This window comes from Excalfactoria chinensis, chromosome 2 (assembly GCF_039878825.1).
Source record: "Excalfactoria chinensis isolate bCotChi1 chromosome 2, bCotChi1.hap2, whole genome shotgun sequence".
NCBI classification, from domain to species: Eukaryota; Metazoa; Chordata; class Aves; order Galliformes; family Phasianidae; genus Excalfactoria; species Excalfactoria chinensis.
The window spans coordinates 122,342,472-122,364,811 of NC_092826.1; the positions used below are offsets into that span (position 1 = coordinate 122,342,472).

At 44.3% G+C, this 22,340-nt stretch overlaps 1 protein-coding gene across 2 annotated transcripts in view; it reads right to left on the reverse strand.

Annotated features, from left to right (window-relative positions):
- Nucleotides 1-20,807, reverse strand: part of FAM171A1 (family with sequence similarity 171 member A1) — an 86,773-nt gene extending 65,966 nt beyond the window's left edge. For both annotated transcript variants that reach the window (XM_072328677.1, XM_072328676.1), the window contains exon 1: nt 20,540-20,807. In XM_072328677.1, the coding sequence (XP_072184778.1) occupies nt 20,540-20,633 (94 nt within the window). In that variant the 5' untranslated portion in view covers nt 20,634-20,807. The remainder of the gene's footprint in view (nt 1-20,539) is intronic.
- Between the last annotated feature and the right edge of the window lie 1,533 nt (nt 20,808-22,340).

Sequence of the window (22,340 nt, forward strand, 5' to 3'; positions counted from 1 at the left end):
CTCAGATGCTTCATATAATGCCACACCACAGTGCTGAAGAACAACCTTCCTTCCTTACAACTCATTCCATCAGCTCAGTTAGGCCGTCATCTGCAGCAGTCACACCTTGGTGAGGTAATGGCCAGAATATGGGCATTTAAGAGCCATTTAACCTTTCCCAAAATTAAGGGCTGCATTTATAAGCCTGGTCTGGTTTGCACATTCCTTTTGCTATCCAAGGGTGGGTTTTGTATTAATGATTAACAAAAACCAAAACCACCGCAAGTGAAAATTCTCTAATACTTAATATTCATTCAAACCAACAATGAAATTCAGTTAGAAGCATTTTTCCTCAGTCTCTTATCCACACAATAATTTTACATGTGCACTGAGAATAAAACTGCAATTATTTTCAATGGAATATGAATTCTTATTCCGTAAATGGGGACAAAAAATAATTTAACTTAAGAAAAGAATAACCTGTACAGAAATGATGCAGGTATGCTAACATGGAATCCTTAGTACACTGGAATATAAATACAAAAGGAAGCGTAAACCTCAAGACATTACAGTCACTTGTTTTTAACTTCTTTTGCTGGTTTTGTTTTTTACTTTTTTATTTAAAGGCTGAGTAACCTCAGACCATTTTTAGGAGAAGGATTTTTTTCCAGTATTCCATTATAAGAAAGCAGCAAAATGGAAAGGCAAAAACATCTTCGCTGGACCTTCACCGTATTGCCACGTGTTTTGTGTTTTTATTTTTACTGCCATTTTATTCTCAGTAGGAATATTTTAAATAAGAATGAAGGACACAAAGGAATCCCGTGGGTAGCCAAATCTAGGCCTTTGCCACCACAAGAAACATACATAATAAAAAGGCTCAAGCTTTTCAAGTTCCATCTCAAAGGTAATTACACTTCTCCTGCCCCCACAAAATAGAAGTTGTGCCAGAACCCCATTCCTCAGTGGCTATTTCTGTTACCTGCAGTTTTCTTACGTGCTACCCTTGCCTTAAACAGGTCTTGTCTTCATCTTCATTTCACTAAGACAAATTTCTTGGTTCATCTTTTTGTTCCCCTCTAAGTAAGACACATCCTCATCTGATTTATCAGCTTAGCAAGTATTTCCAAATGTTTAAACTCATCTTTTCCAAATAGGAAAAAGATATGAAGCCAAAACTTCAGTGAAGGTGCTGCCAATGTCTTTACAGCAGTATTAATATCATCATTTCTTTTGAGAACAACTACCCAATACATTCTGCAACATCTGCTGTTTCCATTGTGGAATCACCCCAAGCCCCATAAAACACTGTAATCAACCTATGTTCCTGTGTCTGCTGCTTCCTCTGCAACTAACAACTGATGAGACTCCAACTTAGACATATTGGTCCCAAAACGTACAACACCATACTGCAATATATAGTTGCCTCACACTATAAAGAAGATTGTAAAATTAAAACTTTATGTATGTTATTACTAGAACTATCAATAGAAAAAGTATTCAGTGAAGTATTCAGTATCCCCTCAAAAGTCTAGTGTGCTAGGTCACATGCACAGTGCCAAATGTAAAGCAGAATCCTTATGAAACACTACTACCAGCTTTGTTATTACAGGTACAGTAAGGTTTGGTCTTTATCAGCCTAATATTGAATAGGATAATAGTTCTGCTCATATTAAGTTTATCTGCAGTTTTAACACGTTAAAGTTCACAATATCTTTCACAGAAGTCTGTCAAGATTTCAGCTTTCCAGAAAATAGCTGGAAAACTGTCAAACTGTTCAATGTTACAGCCATTAGTGAAATGACAGAAGAAATGTAAGATGTTTTCCCTACCAAAAAAAGTAAAAGAAAAAGGGACTATTTCTGGAAGTCTAAAGACAATGTGCAGACATGCTGAAACCTCTATCAGGTTGGAAAAGTTAGACTACAAGTAAAAAATTAAGATTCGGATTGATCACAATCCTGACAAATTTGATGCTTATTTACACTCACGGGTTACTGCGCCATGCAAGCACTTATTTCAAGGCCAGTAATGTAATAATATGGATATGAGTGTGTATACCTACTCTGTTTAATGTTAACACTGTTATGTTCATTTTACGACTGCTGCTAACAAAGTGACAACAAAGCAAGCTCATACTCTTCTAATAATCAACACTGACAAGATAATTTCAATTCCAAGAGAAGCACAACTGTTTCTAAACACAGTTAAATCCACAGAGTGGCAAGAACAGTAAGGTCAGCACTGCCTACCATGCTTGGGTACTCAAGCACCTCCCGCTATCCACAACCTTCTGGAAGGACCCAGAAAATGAGCCCAAACAAAAGAACTTGAAGACTTTCTCTTCCACACGTCTTCCACCTTTTCTCCCCATTTTTGGGTTGGCTTTTTTTGTTTGTTTGTTTGTGGTAGGTACCAGGACACAGCACCAGGTCACTGGAAGCTGAAAGTCAAAAATCACACACTGCAATACTCTGAGGTGCTCATATATATACAGTGATTGACATAAGCAATCTGTATTAAATGGAAATTAGTTAACAATGTCATGAGGAAAAAAAAAGGGCGTGACTGAATGAGTTCATCTGCAGTTCACAAGTTAGGTATCAACAAACATAGCAGAAGCTGGAAACAAAGTTTAATAATCCGTTTATTATCTCCAGTCATCATACACTGATGTTTAGATGATTACTCAGGGCCTGAAGCGCCTGTTTCCTCCTTTCTGGGAAAGGAGAAAAAAGCCTGAATGTGATGGAGCAGTGCCAAGTGGCACAGACCTGGAAAGAATAAACACAGCCACAAGTGGCTCTGGGAGGCTCTGAAGGCAGGCAAGCTACAGCAACTATTCTCTATAGGTAAATAGTATCAGCTTCACATCATCCAAAAGAATAAGGCAACCTCTGAAGGGGACAAGATACTGTTAATATAGCTACTTATCCTGGAAACAGAAGTGCAGGTGCATCACACAAGGTAATCACAAACATCAGTAGCAGCTGAAGACTCTCACACCCAAGCTGCCTTGCACAATCTCTCACCAGAGTAGTATCGCTCTTACACTTGAAGAAATGCAGAGAATTATTTGAGCACATTCAATCCAGTGCAGAGGTGGCCAGCTGGTGAGCCAACCCACCACTACTGCTGATTGGAGAGGAAAAGAAATAGAAATTAAAGTTATCTGAACTGCATAACAGCAGTCACTCAGCCTGGAAGGAAAGTTATGATCACTTGACTGTGAGGAAGAAACAGAATAAGGACTATGTTATAAAACCGCTTATCAGATAAGGATTAGATGCTCACACACATGGCCCTGCAAACAGTACTACCATGATTCCCTGTATCTTAAATTATATATAGCCAAAGGTACAGATGGACAGATACAGTATTAAAACACTGTGCATGAGACATTTTAGATCATAGACAACTATTAGAAACCAAAGTTTCTACCAATCTACCTAACATTAATGACAAGTGCTATTAAAATAGTAAAATTCACTCAAAACAACCTGGCAGACTACTCACCATTTCTTGGTCCTGGCATGGAATTAATAATCTTGTGGAAACAAGCAAAGCATGATTTCCTGATTTCTGAGATAAATATCTTTTAATGGATGAATAATTAGTAAGCTTGGTAACTTCCAACACACAAAAGTATTTTCATCCTTCCAGGTCTTATCAGTAACAGCACCTTCCAACTAAGTTTAACCTGGAAAAAGTTGCTTTGAATGTCACAGTTTTCCCTCATATTCTCCTTCACTGTAAAGAGAAGGCCAGGCTCCTTTCAGTGGTGCCCGGTGCCAGGACAGGAGGCAACAGTCACAGATCAGAACACCAGAGGTTCCCCTGAACCCCAGGAGCACTTTGCTGTGTGGGTGCTGGAGCACTGGCACAGGTACCCAGGGGCTGTGTCTGGGGTCTGCTTTGTAGATCTTCAGAAGCTGCCTGGACACGGCCTGGGCACCTGATTTGGGCAGCCCTGCTGCAGCAGGGGCTGGGCCTCAATGGGCCCAGAAGGCCCCTCCAAACCCAGCCACTCTGTCACTGCCATCCTTGCCTCCCCCAGTGTTACTGGCTTGCCTTCCTCAATCTGATTGATGTAGACTATACTTTTTTTCCTTTTCAGCATGTCTCAATAATAACTAAATTAAAGCCAGAGCAACTATACTGAGGTATGCACAAGCCAGAAAATATCCAACTGAATGCAGCCCGCACAAATATGTATGGAGGAGAAAAGTATGAGGTATCACCAGGTTTCTACTAGCTTAACACTGCAGTGCCGTCACTTAAGACCTCCTGAACACCAGCCAGATAGGAATTAAGCATTTATCTTCCAAACACTCTGTACTTGCATTTTCTGCATCTCTTCTGACAACAACCCTATGAGTTCAATCTTTGGTTTGTAAAGCATTGTTTCATTTCTTTCTTTGTACAAGTGATAATTTCATCGCATCAGCCAGCAGGATTGAGCTGTTGGGCCACTCGTGAACTGAGGTGTCTCAGTCAGCTCCCAATTGCCTGGCATGCCAGTACCAAAGAGGAGATACCAATCACAGATGTTTGCTTCCCATATTCTGCAGGTAATAGCCACTCTGCAACAGGCTGAGAGCAAAGGAGTCTCCGCTATTAAAACTAAGAGGGAATTTAAAAAAAAAAAGGGAAAAAAACACAGTAGTGATCCAAAAATCAAGTACAGGCCATTGCTGGTGCCTCTAACAGCTCTCAGAAAGTCAAATAAACACAGATGACTAGCAAGGAAATCTCAAGTTTATGTAATACACAAAATCTTGAGACTATTACTGAAAGTTATGGAGTGCTCCAAAGACTACAAATGGTCCCCAAGGAAATAATTCTAAAATAATAATAATAAAAAAAATTAACCAGAAATCACAAATTGCATTTGTTCTGGCATCTGACCTGTACATTTCTTGGAATTAAGTATCTTTCTTTTTATTAAAAACATCCATGTCTGTTCATGCTGGGTTTAAAACATGAGCAGAAGACATTTGCTAGATTAACACCCTTGCTATCGTGTTTTAACTCTTTAAAGAATGACGCAATAAAAACTTTCCATCTGATTCTCATCAGAGTTCATGACACAGTTCAAATTTTTTCATAAAAATACTATCTGTGTTTGTCACTCAGTATAAAAAAGACAGAAAGTAAAGAGTTAAAGCTGTTTGGCAGCTGTTACTTTAAACACTTTGGGCTTTATAATTTGCGGAGCATGTCAGTTTCTCCGTCCTGGAACTCTTCTTTTTTTTTTGTATGCACCCAAGCAGAGGAATGTCACAATATGCTCATCTGCATGAGTACAGCAGGCAGAGATAGGATGTAGCAGGGGACCTTGCCTCTGAATCTGTCAATTGTAATAAATGATGGCATAGCCAGAAGATGACACAGACCAAGCAAACAGAGAACTCAAAGCTGAAAGAGTGTGTGGAATTGGACATGACCTATAATGAAGCGGTGCGCAAGGGTTTGCAGAGCAGCATGACTTCCTACAGAGAAGATATGTGGAGAGGAGAGACAAGGATGGAGCCGACCAGACCTCCACAGTGAACAAACAAACGAGTTTAATACCTTGAGTGCTCCTATTTCTTGCTCAGAATGACCAGTGTACGGTACTAAAACTCAGCCATAGAAAAACCAAAGCATACAGAAAACACCGATCTCATCTCTGGTCAGTTACCAGAACTGAAGGACATGTGACACATTGAGTTTGAAGAGAACACCTACAACTGAACTGCTTGCACAATGTCAGCCTTTGGCAAGTGAAGACAGACACATCCATTTCACACACAAGTAAAAACGGATACATTCATGTCTTCCTTGTATAGAACAAGCATTCAAAGTCAGCAAGACACACACGTACCTTTCACATATCCTCATCTGTATACTTCTTTCAGCTACTTCCATTCTCATATGAGCTTTTCTCTCTTGTTTCTACCTTACTCTCTGCCATAATGCACAGCTTGCAGCATTAAGAGGGACTGCAAAGTACGGTTTCTGCTGCTTATCTCCTTGTGCAATGGAAAGAAGAAAACAAATTCAACAACATGACAGGTTACAGCTCAGCAGAAGCCCAGGCACAAGCTGGGGCCCTCACACACTACAGCTGTTTGCAGCCAACACAGGATCCAAGCAAGAAGTTGCAGTGGCAGTAGGCAGTGCTAGTCCAGCATCTGCCAGCTGCAAGCACAAAGCACAACAATGAGACATTTGTTCCCAACTCACACGGCAAGGCAAAAACAACTGCACAGCAGTCACCATTCTTTCTGAACAGAAGCCAGTAAGATGACTTCTTAAATTATTTTTATTTTTAATTTCTCCCAAAGAGTTCACAAAATTCTCCAAAGAGCCATTCTTTCACTTTTATTACTACGTAGCTCCACGTAATATGGCAGCCGAGCTCCCCAGAAAGCAGCTGCAGGGCTGTGGAAAGTGGGCCGATCCATCAGCACAGCCCCGTCCCACCAGCCCAGACTGCCTGCAGGAGCTGCAGCGTGAGATCCTCCATGGGAGGCACAACAGGCCTACATCTGACTGCAGCATGTTCAAAAGAATATTCAGGTCTGGTCAAAGTCACAACAGGTTGCAGCCATGAAAGGTTGCTGTGGCTGTCCATCTAACCTGGCTTTCCTTAAACTGGAGTGACAAGAGACACTGCTCCAGCTACAATGCCATCCATACACATCCCCAGGTGCTAGCAGAGAGCCCCCCCGAGGGTCTCATTCCACCTATGCTCAGTATCTCTCTTCAGAAACCAGAGAGCAACCAAACCCTGCTCAGACACTTCAGATGGGGATGGGAACCTGGGGCAGAGCACAGCACAGGGCAGGCAGCAGGGCAGAAGCTGGAACAGCTGTGCTCAGAGCAGCCCAAGCCAGAGATGGAAATGCTGCCAAGGACAGCACGGCGATGAGCAAACACCCAGGTAGTGTAACTGCATCAACACAGTTTGACACGCTGCTTGGAGAAGCCCAAGTGAATCTGACAAAGCATGAAGTATCTCAGGAGTTAACACGAGGATGGACTGCCTCCAGCAACGAGCAGCAGGGAACAAGTGGATGACAGCCTCTGCACTGCAGGGAGGTACACTGCCCGTACCAAAGGAGCTCAGAATCAAGGACCTGCTGCAATTCCACAAGTTATCAATTTTCAGTGGTGTAATTTGCAGAATAAGGCATGATTCTGTCACTCTGTCCATGCATATCGGAGATAACCACAGATCTCCTATTCCCTTTTTACAAGGTATTGTGGCTTTAAGAGAATGTCTTACATAGTCACCAGGCCCATATAACCTTGGAAATACCATTTTTTTTTCCCCTGTTTGATCACCATGTGCCCTCACTAAAGACACTCGCTCCCTAGCACAAAGCTGGGAATTCACTGGCTCTGTGCAAATATCCAACCCAAGATGTAGTCAGTTTTTAGGATCCCTTATCTTCCTCTTGGATCCTGTTTACCTTAGTTTAGGCAAAATGATACAAAGCAGATCATGTTTCTTTTTTCTTTTTTTTTTTTACTGCTAAGTATACCTGTTTTTCAGGAGGTAAAATCTACGTGTAGTATTGAAGGCACTACCGCACAGTAAAGGATGAATTTTCTTGAGCTACTAGAATAGGGAAAAAATTCTAAGCAGTGTGAGCTTATAAAAAGATAACAACCGAACAATACCACATTAAAAACATTCAAAAGTCTAACATTAATATCCACTGTTCCTGAGAAAGGTGGAAATGTGTAAGACTTGACAATATGCAGATAAAACGAAAACTGCATGATTAGATGATGAGAAGCCAGTACTGCTTGATTAGAGGCCTCGATTGTTTCAAATCTTCTATCTGCTAGCAAGGATTTATTTCAATTTTATTTCACGAACAAGGAGAGAACAAACACATCTGCACGTGCTTGTAAGCCAAAGCTGCTTCAAGCAAAGCAAGGGAGCAGAAAAGGAAGGAGACAACTCCTGATGACAACTCCTGACATTACAGAACAGTCACAGCAACCCAAGGACCAAATTTAAGCCAAGTATTCTGGACAACACATTAACTTCACAGAACAATGATCATTTACAAAAGACAACCACTAAAGTTGTTCAAAGTACAGCATATCATACCACAAACATATAACTGAAAATGGTGGAAAATGCATTACATTTTTACTACCATGAGGTAAGGTTTGATTTGTACCATATGGCCTTGCAAGACAGGCATATGTGCACGTCTCCACATGTGTGCATAAACGCTGAGGTCTCCAGTCCACAACTGTACCCATTCAGTTCTCCAGCAGCAGTGAGAAGACTGGAGGATTCGAGCAAACACAAAATTCACACTTTTTCAGACCCACAGAGAAAATCTAACCGTAATGATTCACTGAGTTTGGCTCAGAAGTCTGAGAACTAATACAAACTGACATAAATTAAAGCATGAATGTAATACTTAACTATGTTTACAGTTCTCCTCTCTACAATGCTTAAAAATAAAAGTAAAACCTAACAACAACCTATTATACTGGTGCCTGCATAATTCATGACAAGAAAAGGATCAATAGACGTATCATTAGGTTCTTTTCCTCTCCACTATTCTGTTTGACTTGGTACAAAACAAACAGCATTGTATTTGCCCCTTGGGCAAAAAGACCCAGTTAACACAATGTATGGCTGCCCCATCAAATTGCATCTGAAGCCATCGGTCTGAGTCTGAAATACAGAAGCTGAAACCAAATATTAGACTAGGCCCACAGACACCATTACTTACAAGTTCAATTAGTTACCGGCATACTTCTCTTTGCATACGTTCCTTTGCAGTGTCTCCGAGACAAAACAATCACTTCTTACAGTAGTTCCTGCACTGTTAAAAAGTCACTGCTTGTTTGTAGTTACAACACCCTGAATTTGAGGTGTTTTATCCCCCTGCTGCTTAAGAATACGAAATGAGACTGATGTTAGCAGCAACATCAAGCTTGCAAGTATGTCTGAAACACAGATTTGTTTACATGACTGCTTCTGAAAATGTAGGTTGTTTTCTGACAGACTGAAGTAAAATAAAACTCGACTCGGGAGGAAGAGGAAGGCAAGGGAAGGAGCACAAGGGAAAGGAAGAAAAGTATGAAATGGCAAGAAAAGGGTGATTAAATCTGAAAACGACTTAATGATTGTTTTGCAGCAACTGCAATGACTGAATACCAGTATATTCATTACAAGGTTCCTAATGACTGAAGTACATGAGGCAGAAATTAAGACCTTAGAGTCAGACTCTCACATAGTGTCTGTTTACTACCCAGCCTTCACCTGGACAGTATGCCATCTTGGACCCTGTGCTTTCTCTGTACTCCTCAACTTATCTTTTGCCCAATAGAAGTATCTTCCCTATCCTGTGGATAGAGAGTAAGCTGTCAAAGCAACAAGTGTTCCTTCTGTTTCAAAGATAGACCCTTTTATTAATGGAATCTTTTTTTTTTTCCTTCACTCAAGATGCAGTAAGAGAAACTTAAGAGACACAACTGACCAATAGAAAGTGATACCCCTTCTGACAAACACATATCTCCTCCAAAGCCTCTGGACTGCCCAAAGTTATTCTGAATTCTAAGATTTGGACAAGGCAAAAATGACAGACCAGAAAGTAAGCCTTCAAACTGATGTCATGTACTATTTATGGTCAGACCCCAGATCTACAAAAGCTCTTTCTCAGTGGATTATTCAGAATACAACCTTATTAACTGCTGATCCGTGTAACAGTAGACAGAATGGCATAAAGTAACAGAAGTGATGAAATTTCTGCCTATCAGCATCATGGTCAGGAAATATTGCACTGCATTCACTCTTCCAATAATTCAGTACGCAATTTATTCACCACAGTTTTCTAAGGCACAGGCATGCATGAAGAAATATCACCTGAGAAGGAGTCTGGCACAATGTTAGATGTATGAATTTGAGCTTTAATGTTTTCCACCATACAGCTAGGCTGGAGATAAAGGAAGAAGACAGTACTTAATCGTTCTGAGCAGCCAGCTGATGCGAGACTCCTAAGACTTGAATGCATCAGATATTAAAAAGCATCTTTGTTTATGTGCAATCATCCATGGTAAACAGATTCTCCATTGCTCTGACCAAATCTACTGAGCTATTATTTATTTATGAGTTTGATCTTGAGAGCTTATGTACACTCTTTTATTTTCTTCTTCACCACAGAAAATTTTCTCAAAGTTCAGACTGTCCACTTAAATTATGCATTAAGGGGGTATAAACATATTCCCCTGCACAAGGAAAAAGCATTACCTTCCTAGAACATCACCAAAACAACAGCTCTGCTCTGTTACTCAGCCCTCACCTCTCGAGGCCCTAAGATGTTTCTGTGCACAAGGTTAACGTGTGACATGGCACAGCTGAGTAAATCAACTTAGCAGACATCTTCAGAAAAGGGACTGAAGGAATCTCTCTGCAACAGCAGTAAAATGTGCTTTCATTAATTCTACTCTTTTAAAGATTAACTACATACAGGTAAAATTACTAATTAAAACAAGATCTCCAGCAAGATTCTGACTACAGCTAAGGAGTGCCAAGAGTAGGTAACTATCCGTATCTGATCTAAAGAAGGAAGTCCTTATCTAATCAAATGTCTGGAAAAGCAAAGAGTGTTCAACATGATCTTTAGTACATCAGGTTCTCTTCCTTCAACAACTGAGTTTTAGAAGTGCTTTTACCGACTTAATATTCCAAAGCTGGCTGCAATTATAACAAAATAGCTTGCAGCGATATGAAAATCCCATTAGAAGTTCTTGCTCCCACTGCTTTGGGCTGCTTAAAGCAAGTGTATTTTTTAATTTTCACACAGTCTGCTAACAACAATTTTTACATCGAGTGAGTCTAGTGCCATAATTCCCCTCTAAGAAGTTCTAACTAGCAATACACTCAAGAATGAAATAACTATTCTGGTAAGAACAAAGGAAATCTTATCTTCTGAAGAAAATGAGCCTCATCATATTAACGTTTTAATAGTGGGGGGGGGGGGGGGAAGAAGTAACACTTCCCCCACACAGGCACCCCTCAAAACAACAAAAATACAGCTCTGGTTTCAAACATCTGTGTTTCAGGCTCCTGTAAATCATACGTCATGAACCCACAGACTGCCTGAAACTTAAGTTATTTACCACGAGCTTGACTGGAGCACCAGATGCTGAAATGAGTGGAGCTGCAAGAATACTCTGGATACTTACAGTAAAGCTACAAGAACAAGTATATTGCTATGATCACAGTGTCTGTCAACATTATTACCACAAGTAGCTTTTTAAACTACTGTAATATTTGTCCAGGTCAGCATGCCACTCAGCAGGTTTCCAAACTTGCCAGGAGCACAATTTACAGCAAAGCAAAGAGAGCAACTCCTGCTGTCTGGAGCCGATGCCAGCCATTCTGCAAACACAACGTGGGGCCAGACGTGTCCATTGCCCAGCTGCCCAGCAGCATGTTCCCACCTTCCTGCCTCGCCCTGTAGCCCAGCAGCCCTGTCCCCAGGGCTCCCAAACCCATTCATTTCCCTAGTATCGCCTTTCCAGCTCAAACATAAACAAGGAACTGCCACAACACTCTCAGCAGACCTTCCTGTCACCCCGCAGCCACGGTACTCCGGCCTTTCAAGACAGCAGAGGGCCATGCAGGGACAGAGTAGAGCGGGATAAGAAATGAAGTCACCTTATCTTTCAGCACTCCCTAAACTAGGAGACATCAGTGCAAGAGTGTAATAACTAAGGAAAGCTTAGTTACCAAGTGTAATTGTCTGGAGAAAGGTGGAACTGCTCTAGCTGACTGACAGCTGAGTGAGGAACCGGGCAGCACCAGGCACTAGTTACACCAAAGTGCGTACTTACAGCGTGCTGATAATAATTACACTAACAGAATGCGATGTTAAGTGCCCAGTACTGCCCTCTGCTTTTCTTCAGCCTGCAAATTGGCCAATGTGCATCACTGCTTCACAAGCCATTAGGGACAGGCTGAGAGCAGAGCAGAGCGGACTTGGGCATTAACCCATATGTTACACTGCAAACAGCAGAAAAGACAGTGGGAGCAACACATCATGGTGCACATTGTCTTACACTGTAGGTGAAGCTGTTCAAATCCCTTGCCAAGTGCAAACCATGGCAGCTGTGGCAGCCAGCCACCTGTCTGGCCAGAGATGGAGATTGTTGTGGCTGAGAGCATCTTGGAGCATTTGCAAGTACAGGTCCAATGCTGCCAACATTTGCTGTTCAGAGCTCTAAGGCAGTTTTTTTCATTGTATTTTGGGCAGATTAGTTTAAGAAATTATTTATACCTTTTCTCTGAGCAATGAGGCAGTACATTTTCAACAGCCATCTTCAAGCAGTAACTTCTAAAACAGCTCACTTGCTGTATGTTGTGCCCTACATTTCATGCTTAGATCTACAATCCATTTAATCCTGCATCAACTGGCACTGTTGCCACAAAGCCTCCATTTTCATTCACCAGTTCCTCTGAACCCAACAATGAAGCCAACAATGTTTGCGCAACCCCCCATGAATTCAGCTTGGGAAGCAATCCAGGTGAAAGCAGAACTGCTAAGTACACAAGTCTTCAGTGGGTCATTTCCTCCATGTGATTTACCACACAGCTACACAAATGCCAGCGAGAGAGAAAAGAGACAAAGGTGAGAGCAATAATACAGCCTAACCCAGAATAAATCAACTCTTGGGAACACAAAACTAATTAAATCTGTGGGAAAACCAACATGTAGACAAGCCCAAACAACTCTGTAACTCTCCCTGTTTCCAAACCCTTCTTTAAGCTTATTTACCCCTGGGAGGAAAACATTTAGACTCATAAATGTAACACTACAAAGTAAAATGTTTTAGAAATTTAAATAGAGTATTAAGACTTGAATTAGTTGTTGTCTGAGAAATGCATGATAACCCATCCAGGTCACCCAAGGGTGTGCACTCATTTAGCAGAAGCTACATGGTGTGCACCCAGTAGCTCTGAAGCTGACAGGAACACTGTCCTGATGAAACTTTCAGTGATGGTATCTAGGGGAGGATCCACGGAGCTAAAGGGCAGTATAAACAGTGCTTCCTGGACCACACAACCAGAAGATGCTGCAGCATGGTTCATTTGACTAGATGTGCTCACTCTTAGTAACAGGAACCATGCACCATTAGCCAAACAGATCAGATATGTGTCTGTAAGCAACACAGGCAACCAGATGAAAGTATCTAAACAATGCACTCTAATCTAGGTGACAACTGCACATCCTCTGCATGGGAAGAGTTACACTCAAGTAACATGTAAGCACAGACTTGGAGGTGAGATGTTTGGATCTTTACCTTTGACTTTGCACAACTGTCTGACATACACGGTGCAGAACAAAAGAGCTGGACAAAACTGCTGATAGATTTCCACCCAGCAGCAGCCTAAATACAGCAACTATCATAATTATTATTATTTTATAAATCAAAGAAGCCTTACAACATCACTTGAGAAACTCTTGTTGCCATATGGGTATGTATCTGTGCTCCCAAAGGATGAAAGATAGCTGCTTTTTTTTCCAGTGATGACAATCACAAAGGTAAGATGAAATAAGACAGAGCACCCAACACTGCTGTCACCTCTAGTAACCACTCCAAAAAGAAAGGCCCCCATCTATCGTGGTTTTTGTCTGATTGTTTTCGTTCTGCTTTGTCTTAAGCAAAGCACAACTACCTTACATCCATATTTCTTATTTACCTCAGCGTCGACAGACTATCAAAATTAATGCCTCTTCACTGTGCAGCCTCACTCACAACTATCACACAGAAGAACAGTTCTCAGCACTTTTGCAGGTAGGACTTCCTTGAAAAAACTCAAAGCATTCTGCAATTCACGGGACTCAGCCCCATCACCGCCCCTTGCCAGCAGAATGCTGCTATTTCCTTCCTTCCCTCTCTCCCTCAGCTTCCCCATACCCCTGCTTCCTCTCTGCTGCTCTGTGGCTCCTCAGAGCCTGCTTCCCAGAGGGAACATGCTGAAGGTGGCCCCTGTAGAGTAATCTCATGTCCAATGGGGCTTATGGGATCCCTCGCAAATGTTAAATGCTCTTGCTTCCGTGACTGAAAACATCCAGTGCAGCAGCAGAGCAGTTTTCCACTGGTGCACATCTAGGCTCTTACTCACAGTGACAGGAAGCCTTTCCCCCCTGGCGCACAAGGCATACAGATAACGAGTAAAGACAGGATTTCACTCTGCTACACTTCCATGGTATGGTACAGTGACAGCCCGTGGAGCTGCAAAAACTTCGAGTAGAAACAATTAAAAGATCTTCAGTGTTAGATTTCCAGAGGGAGATTTGTGCCTTGCCTGCACAGAGACTATTTCCACCTAAAACACACTTTATATTAACAGCAGCTCTGTTTAAACATACCCAATCCCCCATGCAGTTAAGCATGGGAACCAAATTTACAGACTACACTTTACATAAGTGAAATTTTACTACAGATCCTCTCCAAATTCACTGCTCTTCAAATAAACAAAATGGTGAAATGGGCACATCTGAACCAGAACATTTTACATCACTTGACTCAAAACACTGGCATTGCACATGGAATGAGAAATGGGGCTTTATGCAGAATATATTTAAATACTACTTTCAAGATCTCAGACTTGCTGTATGTCAAATAGGACTCTGTGTTAATATTTAAAAGTGAGAGATTCAATGCATTTACTAAAAGCAACAAGAAATGACAGTATGTTCATGTATAACTTTCTAGTTTCTGGTAAAACGAAAGATGTGTTCACAGAAAGCATGTGTATCAGACTTATTACCCGTTCACAACAAGCCAGCTACTACATTAGCTGAAAACTTAATGTAAACCAGCTTATAGGAAAATGTTTCTGGAATTTCTGAAGCAGAAAACCCACTCGGTATTTTCCTCTCTTTGGTATTTCCTAAACCAAAATGTTTTAGGTATGTATGATAGGTTCCAAAAAAGCATTGTTACAGGTAGGTTGGTTTACCTCTGTCTACTCTGACAAGTTTCTGCAAGGGAAAAAGAATTGCCTCTCTCCCCCCCCACACACACCAAAAAAAGGTACATTAATGTAAAATATTTCGCATTACTTGCTGTTCTATGAAATATAACTCTCTTTAGGCAGGCTTCTTGTCTGCCTCTTTCGTGTTGCCTGACAGGTATATGGTAAAACCAACAAGAGCTGTGGGCAGAACACCACCACTCAGTTCTGACAAAAGCTGTTGTTCTTCAGATCCAATGGCAGAACCAGCCTACACTGGCAGAAAGGTAAATCCATCCTACTAAAAGCGCAGTACAAGGTAATAATCACCATCATGAAATAGAAGTACCCACACCATCACCAATAGCAGGGCTCCATGGGCATTAGGAAGGCTGTGTCCATGTTGCCAGTGGAAGGTGTGCCTGAGTAGCAATATTTTGGATAAACACTGAGTGCCCTCCAAGTCTCCCAGGTGATCCAGTATTTGTTAATGACTGCTGTGTTTAAGGAAGCACATCCATTACTTTGTTGGGAAGTGTAATTTTGCCTTTAAGGAACCTCTAATGGTTATTTTCATTGCAATGTATTTCATCTTCTCTTTTGCTAGTGCCTTGGTAAACAACTTCTTAGAGAATGCTATCACACCAAGGTGGTACCCAGGGAAATGAAGGCACTAAAGCAGCTTGTAGCAATGGTCTCTACAGCCCCAAGCCATGCACCAAGTATCCCTACCACGCACTTTGTTCTCAGTTCTCTGCAGGCACTAATGCTGTTGGCAGTCACTGCTCACTCATGGGAGCAAACAACTTACACTGGCAGTAGGCACTCACACTCTTACCCCGCAAAGCACCAAAGCCACTGAAGATTTCTCAAGTTTTCCAACAAACGTAAAAGCTCAGCCTTCCATCCCCACATATATACACAGATATTCAAGCTTTTGCAAAATAACCAGGCATATAGTCATGCGGCATTTCATTGCTCCTGTAGAGCAGGGACTGCTATTTGAGACCATTCACCTGCCAGAAATTGGCACTGCAGCAGTCCTTAAAAATGCCACGGACCAGGTTCTGGTCAGACACAATAAGAGGAGTCAGTATGAGGTTCAACAAAAGAGAACCAAAAACACAGAGTGGAAGAGAGGGAAGGAGGGAACAGGATACTTTAGGCTGGGCGTTAGGTAACATCTAGCAACTAGCTTATCACAAGGCACAGGCAGACAAGTGACTACAGGGAAGCAGCATGCAAGTTTGCCATCCCCTGACAAGCGTATCCATGGCGCTCTGAGCCATACACAAGGTTGGCTGAACCACTTACTGCAAGGTACTGCAGACTAAAAGAAGAGTATGAACATCCCCCAGAAAGGCTGCAATTTTATACCACTCACTCAGAGGCAATTGCTCACTTGTCCCAGCTCTACACATGCCATTTACAGGCACTAGTAGTTTAAGCATGAAAAAAATCTACTATTTCTCCTGATCTGATAACTGATAAAACCAACCAATACATCCCCTTCAACGAGATTTCACTATACTACTTAGCACTAAGCAAACATTTTGCTCCTCCACTAAAATAAAGCAACATCTTCCGAACTGCTTTAGAGCAATTTACTTCCCACTCTGATGAGTCCATTTGTGGTCTCGATGAAATAGACGTTTGCATGTGAAGGACATTAGTAATTCAGAGCTGACTGAGAAGACACAGCTCAGCGGTGCAAGGTGAAAAAGAAGATGACTTTATTTCTGCATCACCTAAACTTTATCACCATGGCCAGAACTGGAAGCTCAGCATAACTGTCTTAGAAAGAAGCCAAGAGTGTGAGGGTCTCCTTGCAGCTGTTACTGAGCTGTCCAGAAAAGCAGCCTTCATAAAATGTCCAGCTGAAGCATTGTGAAATCAGCTTTCACAATTTTCAAGTCATGTAATGGCTGACTGCAGGCAGGCAAAACCAAACAGTAGTACTCAAGCATCAATTTCCCCATTGTCCAAGCACACAGAGGGAGAAGGTAGCACATTCTAAGCAGTGACAGCTGAACCTCTATTCATCACCACACTTGGAAAAAAAACATTTGCTCTATCTTATCCTATGGCTACAAAGGTGGGCCAACCTGGGCCTATGCATCTACTGGGAGAACAGCCCTTGAACTGGATGCTATCCAAATGCTTTATTTCAAATCTTCTTAGGTTAGAATAACTAAGAAAACACAAAGACCAACGAAGACTAATTGAAACCAACACCTACTGCATCAGAGAAAAACCATGCAGGACTTGTGCACAACAACACAGCATGCAGTATCCTTTCAAAAAGATCTTTCCTAGAATCTATGAATGATACATCATCACCTACTGCAAAGTGAAGTTGAAAAGCAACAAAGAAATTTACCCCCCTCTCCAATTACACTGGTTTTGCTTCAATTCTGCCTGTGTTAGCATTACCCCCACATGCTACTCTTGAATTCCTGCCTTACCAGGGCTCCCAATGTTGGAAAGCATCTGTTCATATTAAGAGAACACATTGAGCAGTTTGTCTGCACTCAGGAAAACGACCAACTAACCATAAATGCAGCTTAAAGGGTGGCATGGGGTTGGTTTGTTTTTTTTTGTGTTTGTTCATGTTTTGTTTTGTTTTGTTTTTTGCTGTTGTTTGCATCTAAAAGAAAGATTTCCATATATCCATTTTAGCATACGTTCAAACTACTTTCAGCTTTGGAACACATGACAGAAGAACTATGACAAACACTATTTAGACCTCACGTGAAACACTGACCAGAGCATAGGCACCAGAGAAAAGACAGTCTTATCAGTCCTTAGATGTATCCTCCTGGTCCTCCTGGAATCCTAACAACTTCACTCTCAAGGCGCTAAATTTCAACAGTGTCAATAAAGAACAACTTACCTGCATGTACTTTACCATATACATTAAGGAAAAAAAAAAAGTCTTTTCACTTGCAGAAACTTACAGGTTACCTCTGTGACCTTCAGAGGTCGCAATGTATCTGCATAATGAACTAAATAATGCAGTAGCCTGCCAAAGTCATTCAATTTTCTAAATAGATACTAAGTGCGCAGCTTAATTACCAGTACTTTCCATATTCACAAATTATGTAATAGGCCTGCTCAAGCAGATTTTCAGGCTGGAACTGCCTGAATGTAAGGCTAAGAGCAGCAAGAAAAATACCAGATGCAAAGAGTGGCAGCTCACCTTCTATCCTTAACCAGAACAGCAGCCACAAGCCCTGCACTCCAACAGCTCCAAGTTCAGCGCACTACGTGGCCTGTTGACACAGGCATGGAAAAATCTTAACTGGGTCTCATCTAACTGATTCCATCACAAGGAGGGCTGTACCCCAATCTCTTGTAACCTGCCCAATATTAAATGCTGCAGTTGAAGCAATTATTCCACAATGGCATCCTCTGGTTTTCTCACCTCCACCTTTACTCTGATCCCTCCATACTCTAGTCTCTTCCCAGATACAAGTGGTAGGAAAGAACACTGCATACATCCCTAAACTTTGGCAACAGTGCCCTTCACCTGTAGCTGCAATTATCACCACAGTGCTAAAAGGGCAGGGCAGAAAAACAGTTGGTTTAAGCTGTATAAGCATTTATCACTTACTCTGCTCAGCATACAAACAAGGAATGCAACTGGCACTACAACCCCATCCCCCAGATGTTCGCACCTTGTGACTACGCAAACTACAGTTCCTCATCTCACTCTTTTTTTTTTAAAGACCCATAATAAGGAGCTGGTAATTAATTATCACAGCTGAACAGAATACACTTCAGAACCCGATCAGATCGATGAACCCATTATAAACATGCACATCCAAAGCTTATAATGGGAATTTGGAAAATAATCCTACCCATGAAAAACCCAAATATTCTTACACTGGAGATAAAATTAGACCATTCCACCCAGATATAAACGCTCTGAACTCACTGACATAGCTGCTATTACTTAAATAACCAACCATCAGTTCTGATGGGGATGTAGCAGCTATAAAGACAAGCCTTTCCAGATACAAGGAATTGAGCTTGACAGTAGAAGACAGGATCTGCAGGGCAGCTGAAAGGCACTAATTTTGCTTATACTTTACCATTCTGACTACGCATACAAAACACTTCCCATATACAGAAATTACTGTGCAACCTGATCTCTAAAGAGCTAGCATCAAGGGATGTGCAGTTGTGTTTCTCCCTGGCATGCCTGTCATTAAAACACTGCCCTGAATCTAACAGCCCTTGAATCATAGTTCAGCACTTCTTATTCTGTAAGTACCAATGTCCTTAAAGAATGGCTGAATAGGATATCAGACTGCTAAGAGTGGTTGGTTTTGCTATAAGATATCATTACCTTCTGAATATTGTATATAAGAACACTGTTCCACTTACATCTTACCTCACATACCACAAAATACAGCTGTGTAAGAATCGAAGAAGGCTACTAAAAACACGCACCTTTTCTCATTGCAGACACTACTCACTGGTTCTTAATGACACATAGGACAGGCAAGCTTAGAGGACACAGGACACAAGCAGACTTCACATGTTGTCCTTCCTTCCCAAAACAGTGCGAAGAAAGCTGCTAACCCACCGCCACAAAGGCTAAGCTTCCACCCCAGATGACAGCTGTGGCTAAAGGACAACACAAGCTAGGAGGCTCACGATGACCATGCTGGAGATGTTTCCCTCAGCACTGCTGAGTACCATCAGACAGACACATTTTCTGCCTTCTGTCATAACTGCGGTCCTGCTGGGCACGGTGCTGGAGCTGGGCCCCTGACTGGGATCTCCCACCATAAGAGGTTGACGTGGGCACGGAGCAGCATCGCCCCTTCCCAACACAGGCTGCAGGGCACAGGGCAGGTGCACCTTGCCGTGAGGGCACACCGTGCCCAACATACCTGCGCGGATCGGGGCCGAGCAGAACACCGGGGCTCCAGCCGGGTCCAGGAGGGCCGCAAGTTCCTCAGGGCCGGGGGAGCCACCCCTGGGGGGGACTCGGGAGCTGCCTCCGGGGTTCTCCTCGCGCCCCAGCGAGGCCGGAGGGGCTGCGAACGCCAGGGCTCGCCCTGCCCGCCGCCCAGGCCCGCAGGCAGCCCACCGCTCCGAACAAAAGGCCCGGCCGAGGCTCGAAGACGTCCCGCCAGCCTGGGGGGCGAGCCCGCAGCCCCAGGCCTGTCGCCGCCGCTGCCCCTCACCGTCGCGGCGGGCCCCGCTGCGGGCATGGCGGGATGGCTGCCGGGGGAGACGGACGCGGCGCAACAGCTCCGGCAGCGCCGGGGAGGGGGCGGCACAAAGAGGCCGGCGGCAGCCCCTGCCCCGCCGCTAACAAAGCTCCCGGCCCGGGGGTCGCGCCGCTCCCGCCGCGGGGCTGCCATCGCAGCGGGGCCGGGGCTGCGGGCAGGGGCAGCCGCGCCCCACGGCCGGAGGGGCCCAGAGGGCTCTCCCACCGCCGCCGCCCCCCCCCCCCTCCATCCTCATCCCGGCCCCCCAAGTCGGCCGCCCACACGACGCAGCCCCCCGGGGCCGCGGCACAAAGCGGGCCGGTCCCGCCGCCTCCCTCCCCGCACCGACCTTGAGCCGCCTCGGGCGCCCCTAAGGTTTTGGTCACCGCCTTCCACACGTTGCAGCCCAGCAGGCAGAGGAGAAGCGCCGCCGACCTGCTCATTTCCACCCGCCGCCGCCAGCCGCCGCCAGGGAGGGAAGCGCCGCCGGAGCCGCTGCCCGGAGGAGGAGGAGGAGGAGGAGAAAGAGCCGCATCAGGGGCCGGCCCGCTCCGCGCCTCCCTCCATGTTGCCGCGCGCTGCCCCTCCTGCTTTCTCCGCCCGCCGCATTGTCGCCCCGCCGCGGCTCCGCGGCCCGCGCTGTCCCCCCAGGCCGGGCAGGAGGGTGGGGAGGTGGGAGGGCCCCGCTCCGTGCCGGGCGCGATTAGTTCATTTTATTTTTTCCTCCTCCTTTTTTTTTTCCGACCCCCTCCCTCCCGCCGGGGCAGCCGGGCTCCGCCGCCCGCTCCTTAACCCTTCCCGCAGCCCCGCGCCCCGCCGCGCGGCCCGGCCCCACAGTGCCCCCTGCCGGCCGCGCCCCGCACCTCCCGCTGATGGCCGCGCTCCCCGCCCCGCTGCCAGCTGCCCCCCACAACGCCGGACCCCGCGCCTCTGCAGCCCGACGCCCCCCGCGGGGCAGCCCGCCCTCCCGCCAGGTGCCGTGCGCTCACCTGCCCGGGGGGGCGGCTCTGGCCGCGCAGCGCCGCCGCGTTCCCTCAGCAGCTGCAAAATGGCCTCCTCGGCGGCAATGCCCCCCGCCGCAGCCCGGCAGGGGACGAGGCGAGCGTGATGGCTCACGGGGGCTCGCGGGACCCGCGGCCTGCACGCCTGTTGCAGATGGAGAGCGCTTTTTAAAATAAACAAACACAACGGCAGTCGAAGACCCGCCGAAAATGAACGTATCTGCTGATCGTGCTCTCAAAATTGATCAAAAAAACGAAAAAGGAAAAAAAAAAGGGAAAAAAAGAAGAAAGGCTATTGCGAAGGGGGGAGAGAAAGGAAGGGCAAGTGGCTGCATAGCCGCTCCATCCACTGCTGAGGTCACGGTTCTGCTCCCGTTGGGCCACAGCCTCACAGAGCCCTGTGGATGCGGCGCTGGGGATCATAGCTGTCCCTCTGAGCCTCCATCGCCGGTTTGCATTGCGCCATCCCTCAGAGCATCCTCTGGTGCACTTCTTCTCCAGGAGACAGAATATAATGCCACAGCGCTCAGTTCTGTCTCCCTGACTCTGCTGAGCATATTGCTTCCTTGGGGAGCCAGGGCAGAGCTCCTCATGTTTCCTCACCCTTGTCAGGGACAGCTATTATGGAAGGGCTTTACACAGCTGTGCAAACCAAAGCCTTGGCGCCCTGGCTCACAGCTTTCCCATGATCTGGTCCTAGTGCTGCTAATGCTTCAGTTTGCCCATACGGCTAAATTCTGTGCACCCTCACAGGAGCATCTTGTGGCATCAGGTTTTACTTGTAACAGAGTTATAGCTTTAAATAAAATCTTCCGTAAAAATATGCTATGTATTAATTTGTAGAAAGCAATGCAGCCATATACTGCTTCAGTATAACCAGAGTAGCTACACCACAAGCTGAAGGCTGTTCCTTTTCTGAATTTTGTGGAACTCGTTTCTCAGATGTGACTGAGCTGACTTTGCAGTGCTCAGATATATTCCATTTTGTTTAAGAGAAACTCCAATTGATCATAATGTATTTTACCCTAATTTTATTGTTACGCTGTTCAAATACGCCATCTCAGATTTGAGAACTATTGTGTAGACATTGCAATCCTTTCTTTTTCTTTGCTCATTTTTTTTTTTTCTGACCATAATTTGAAAGATTTA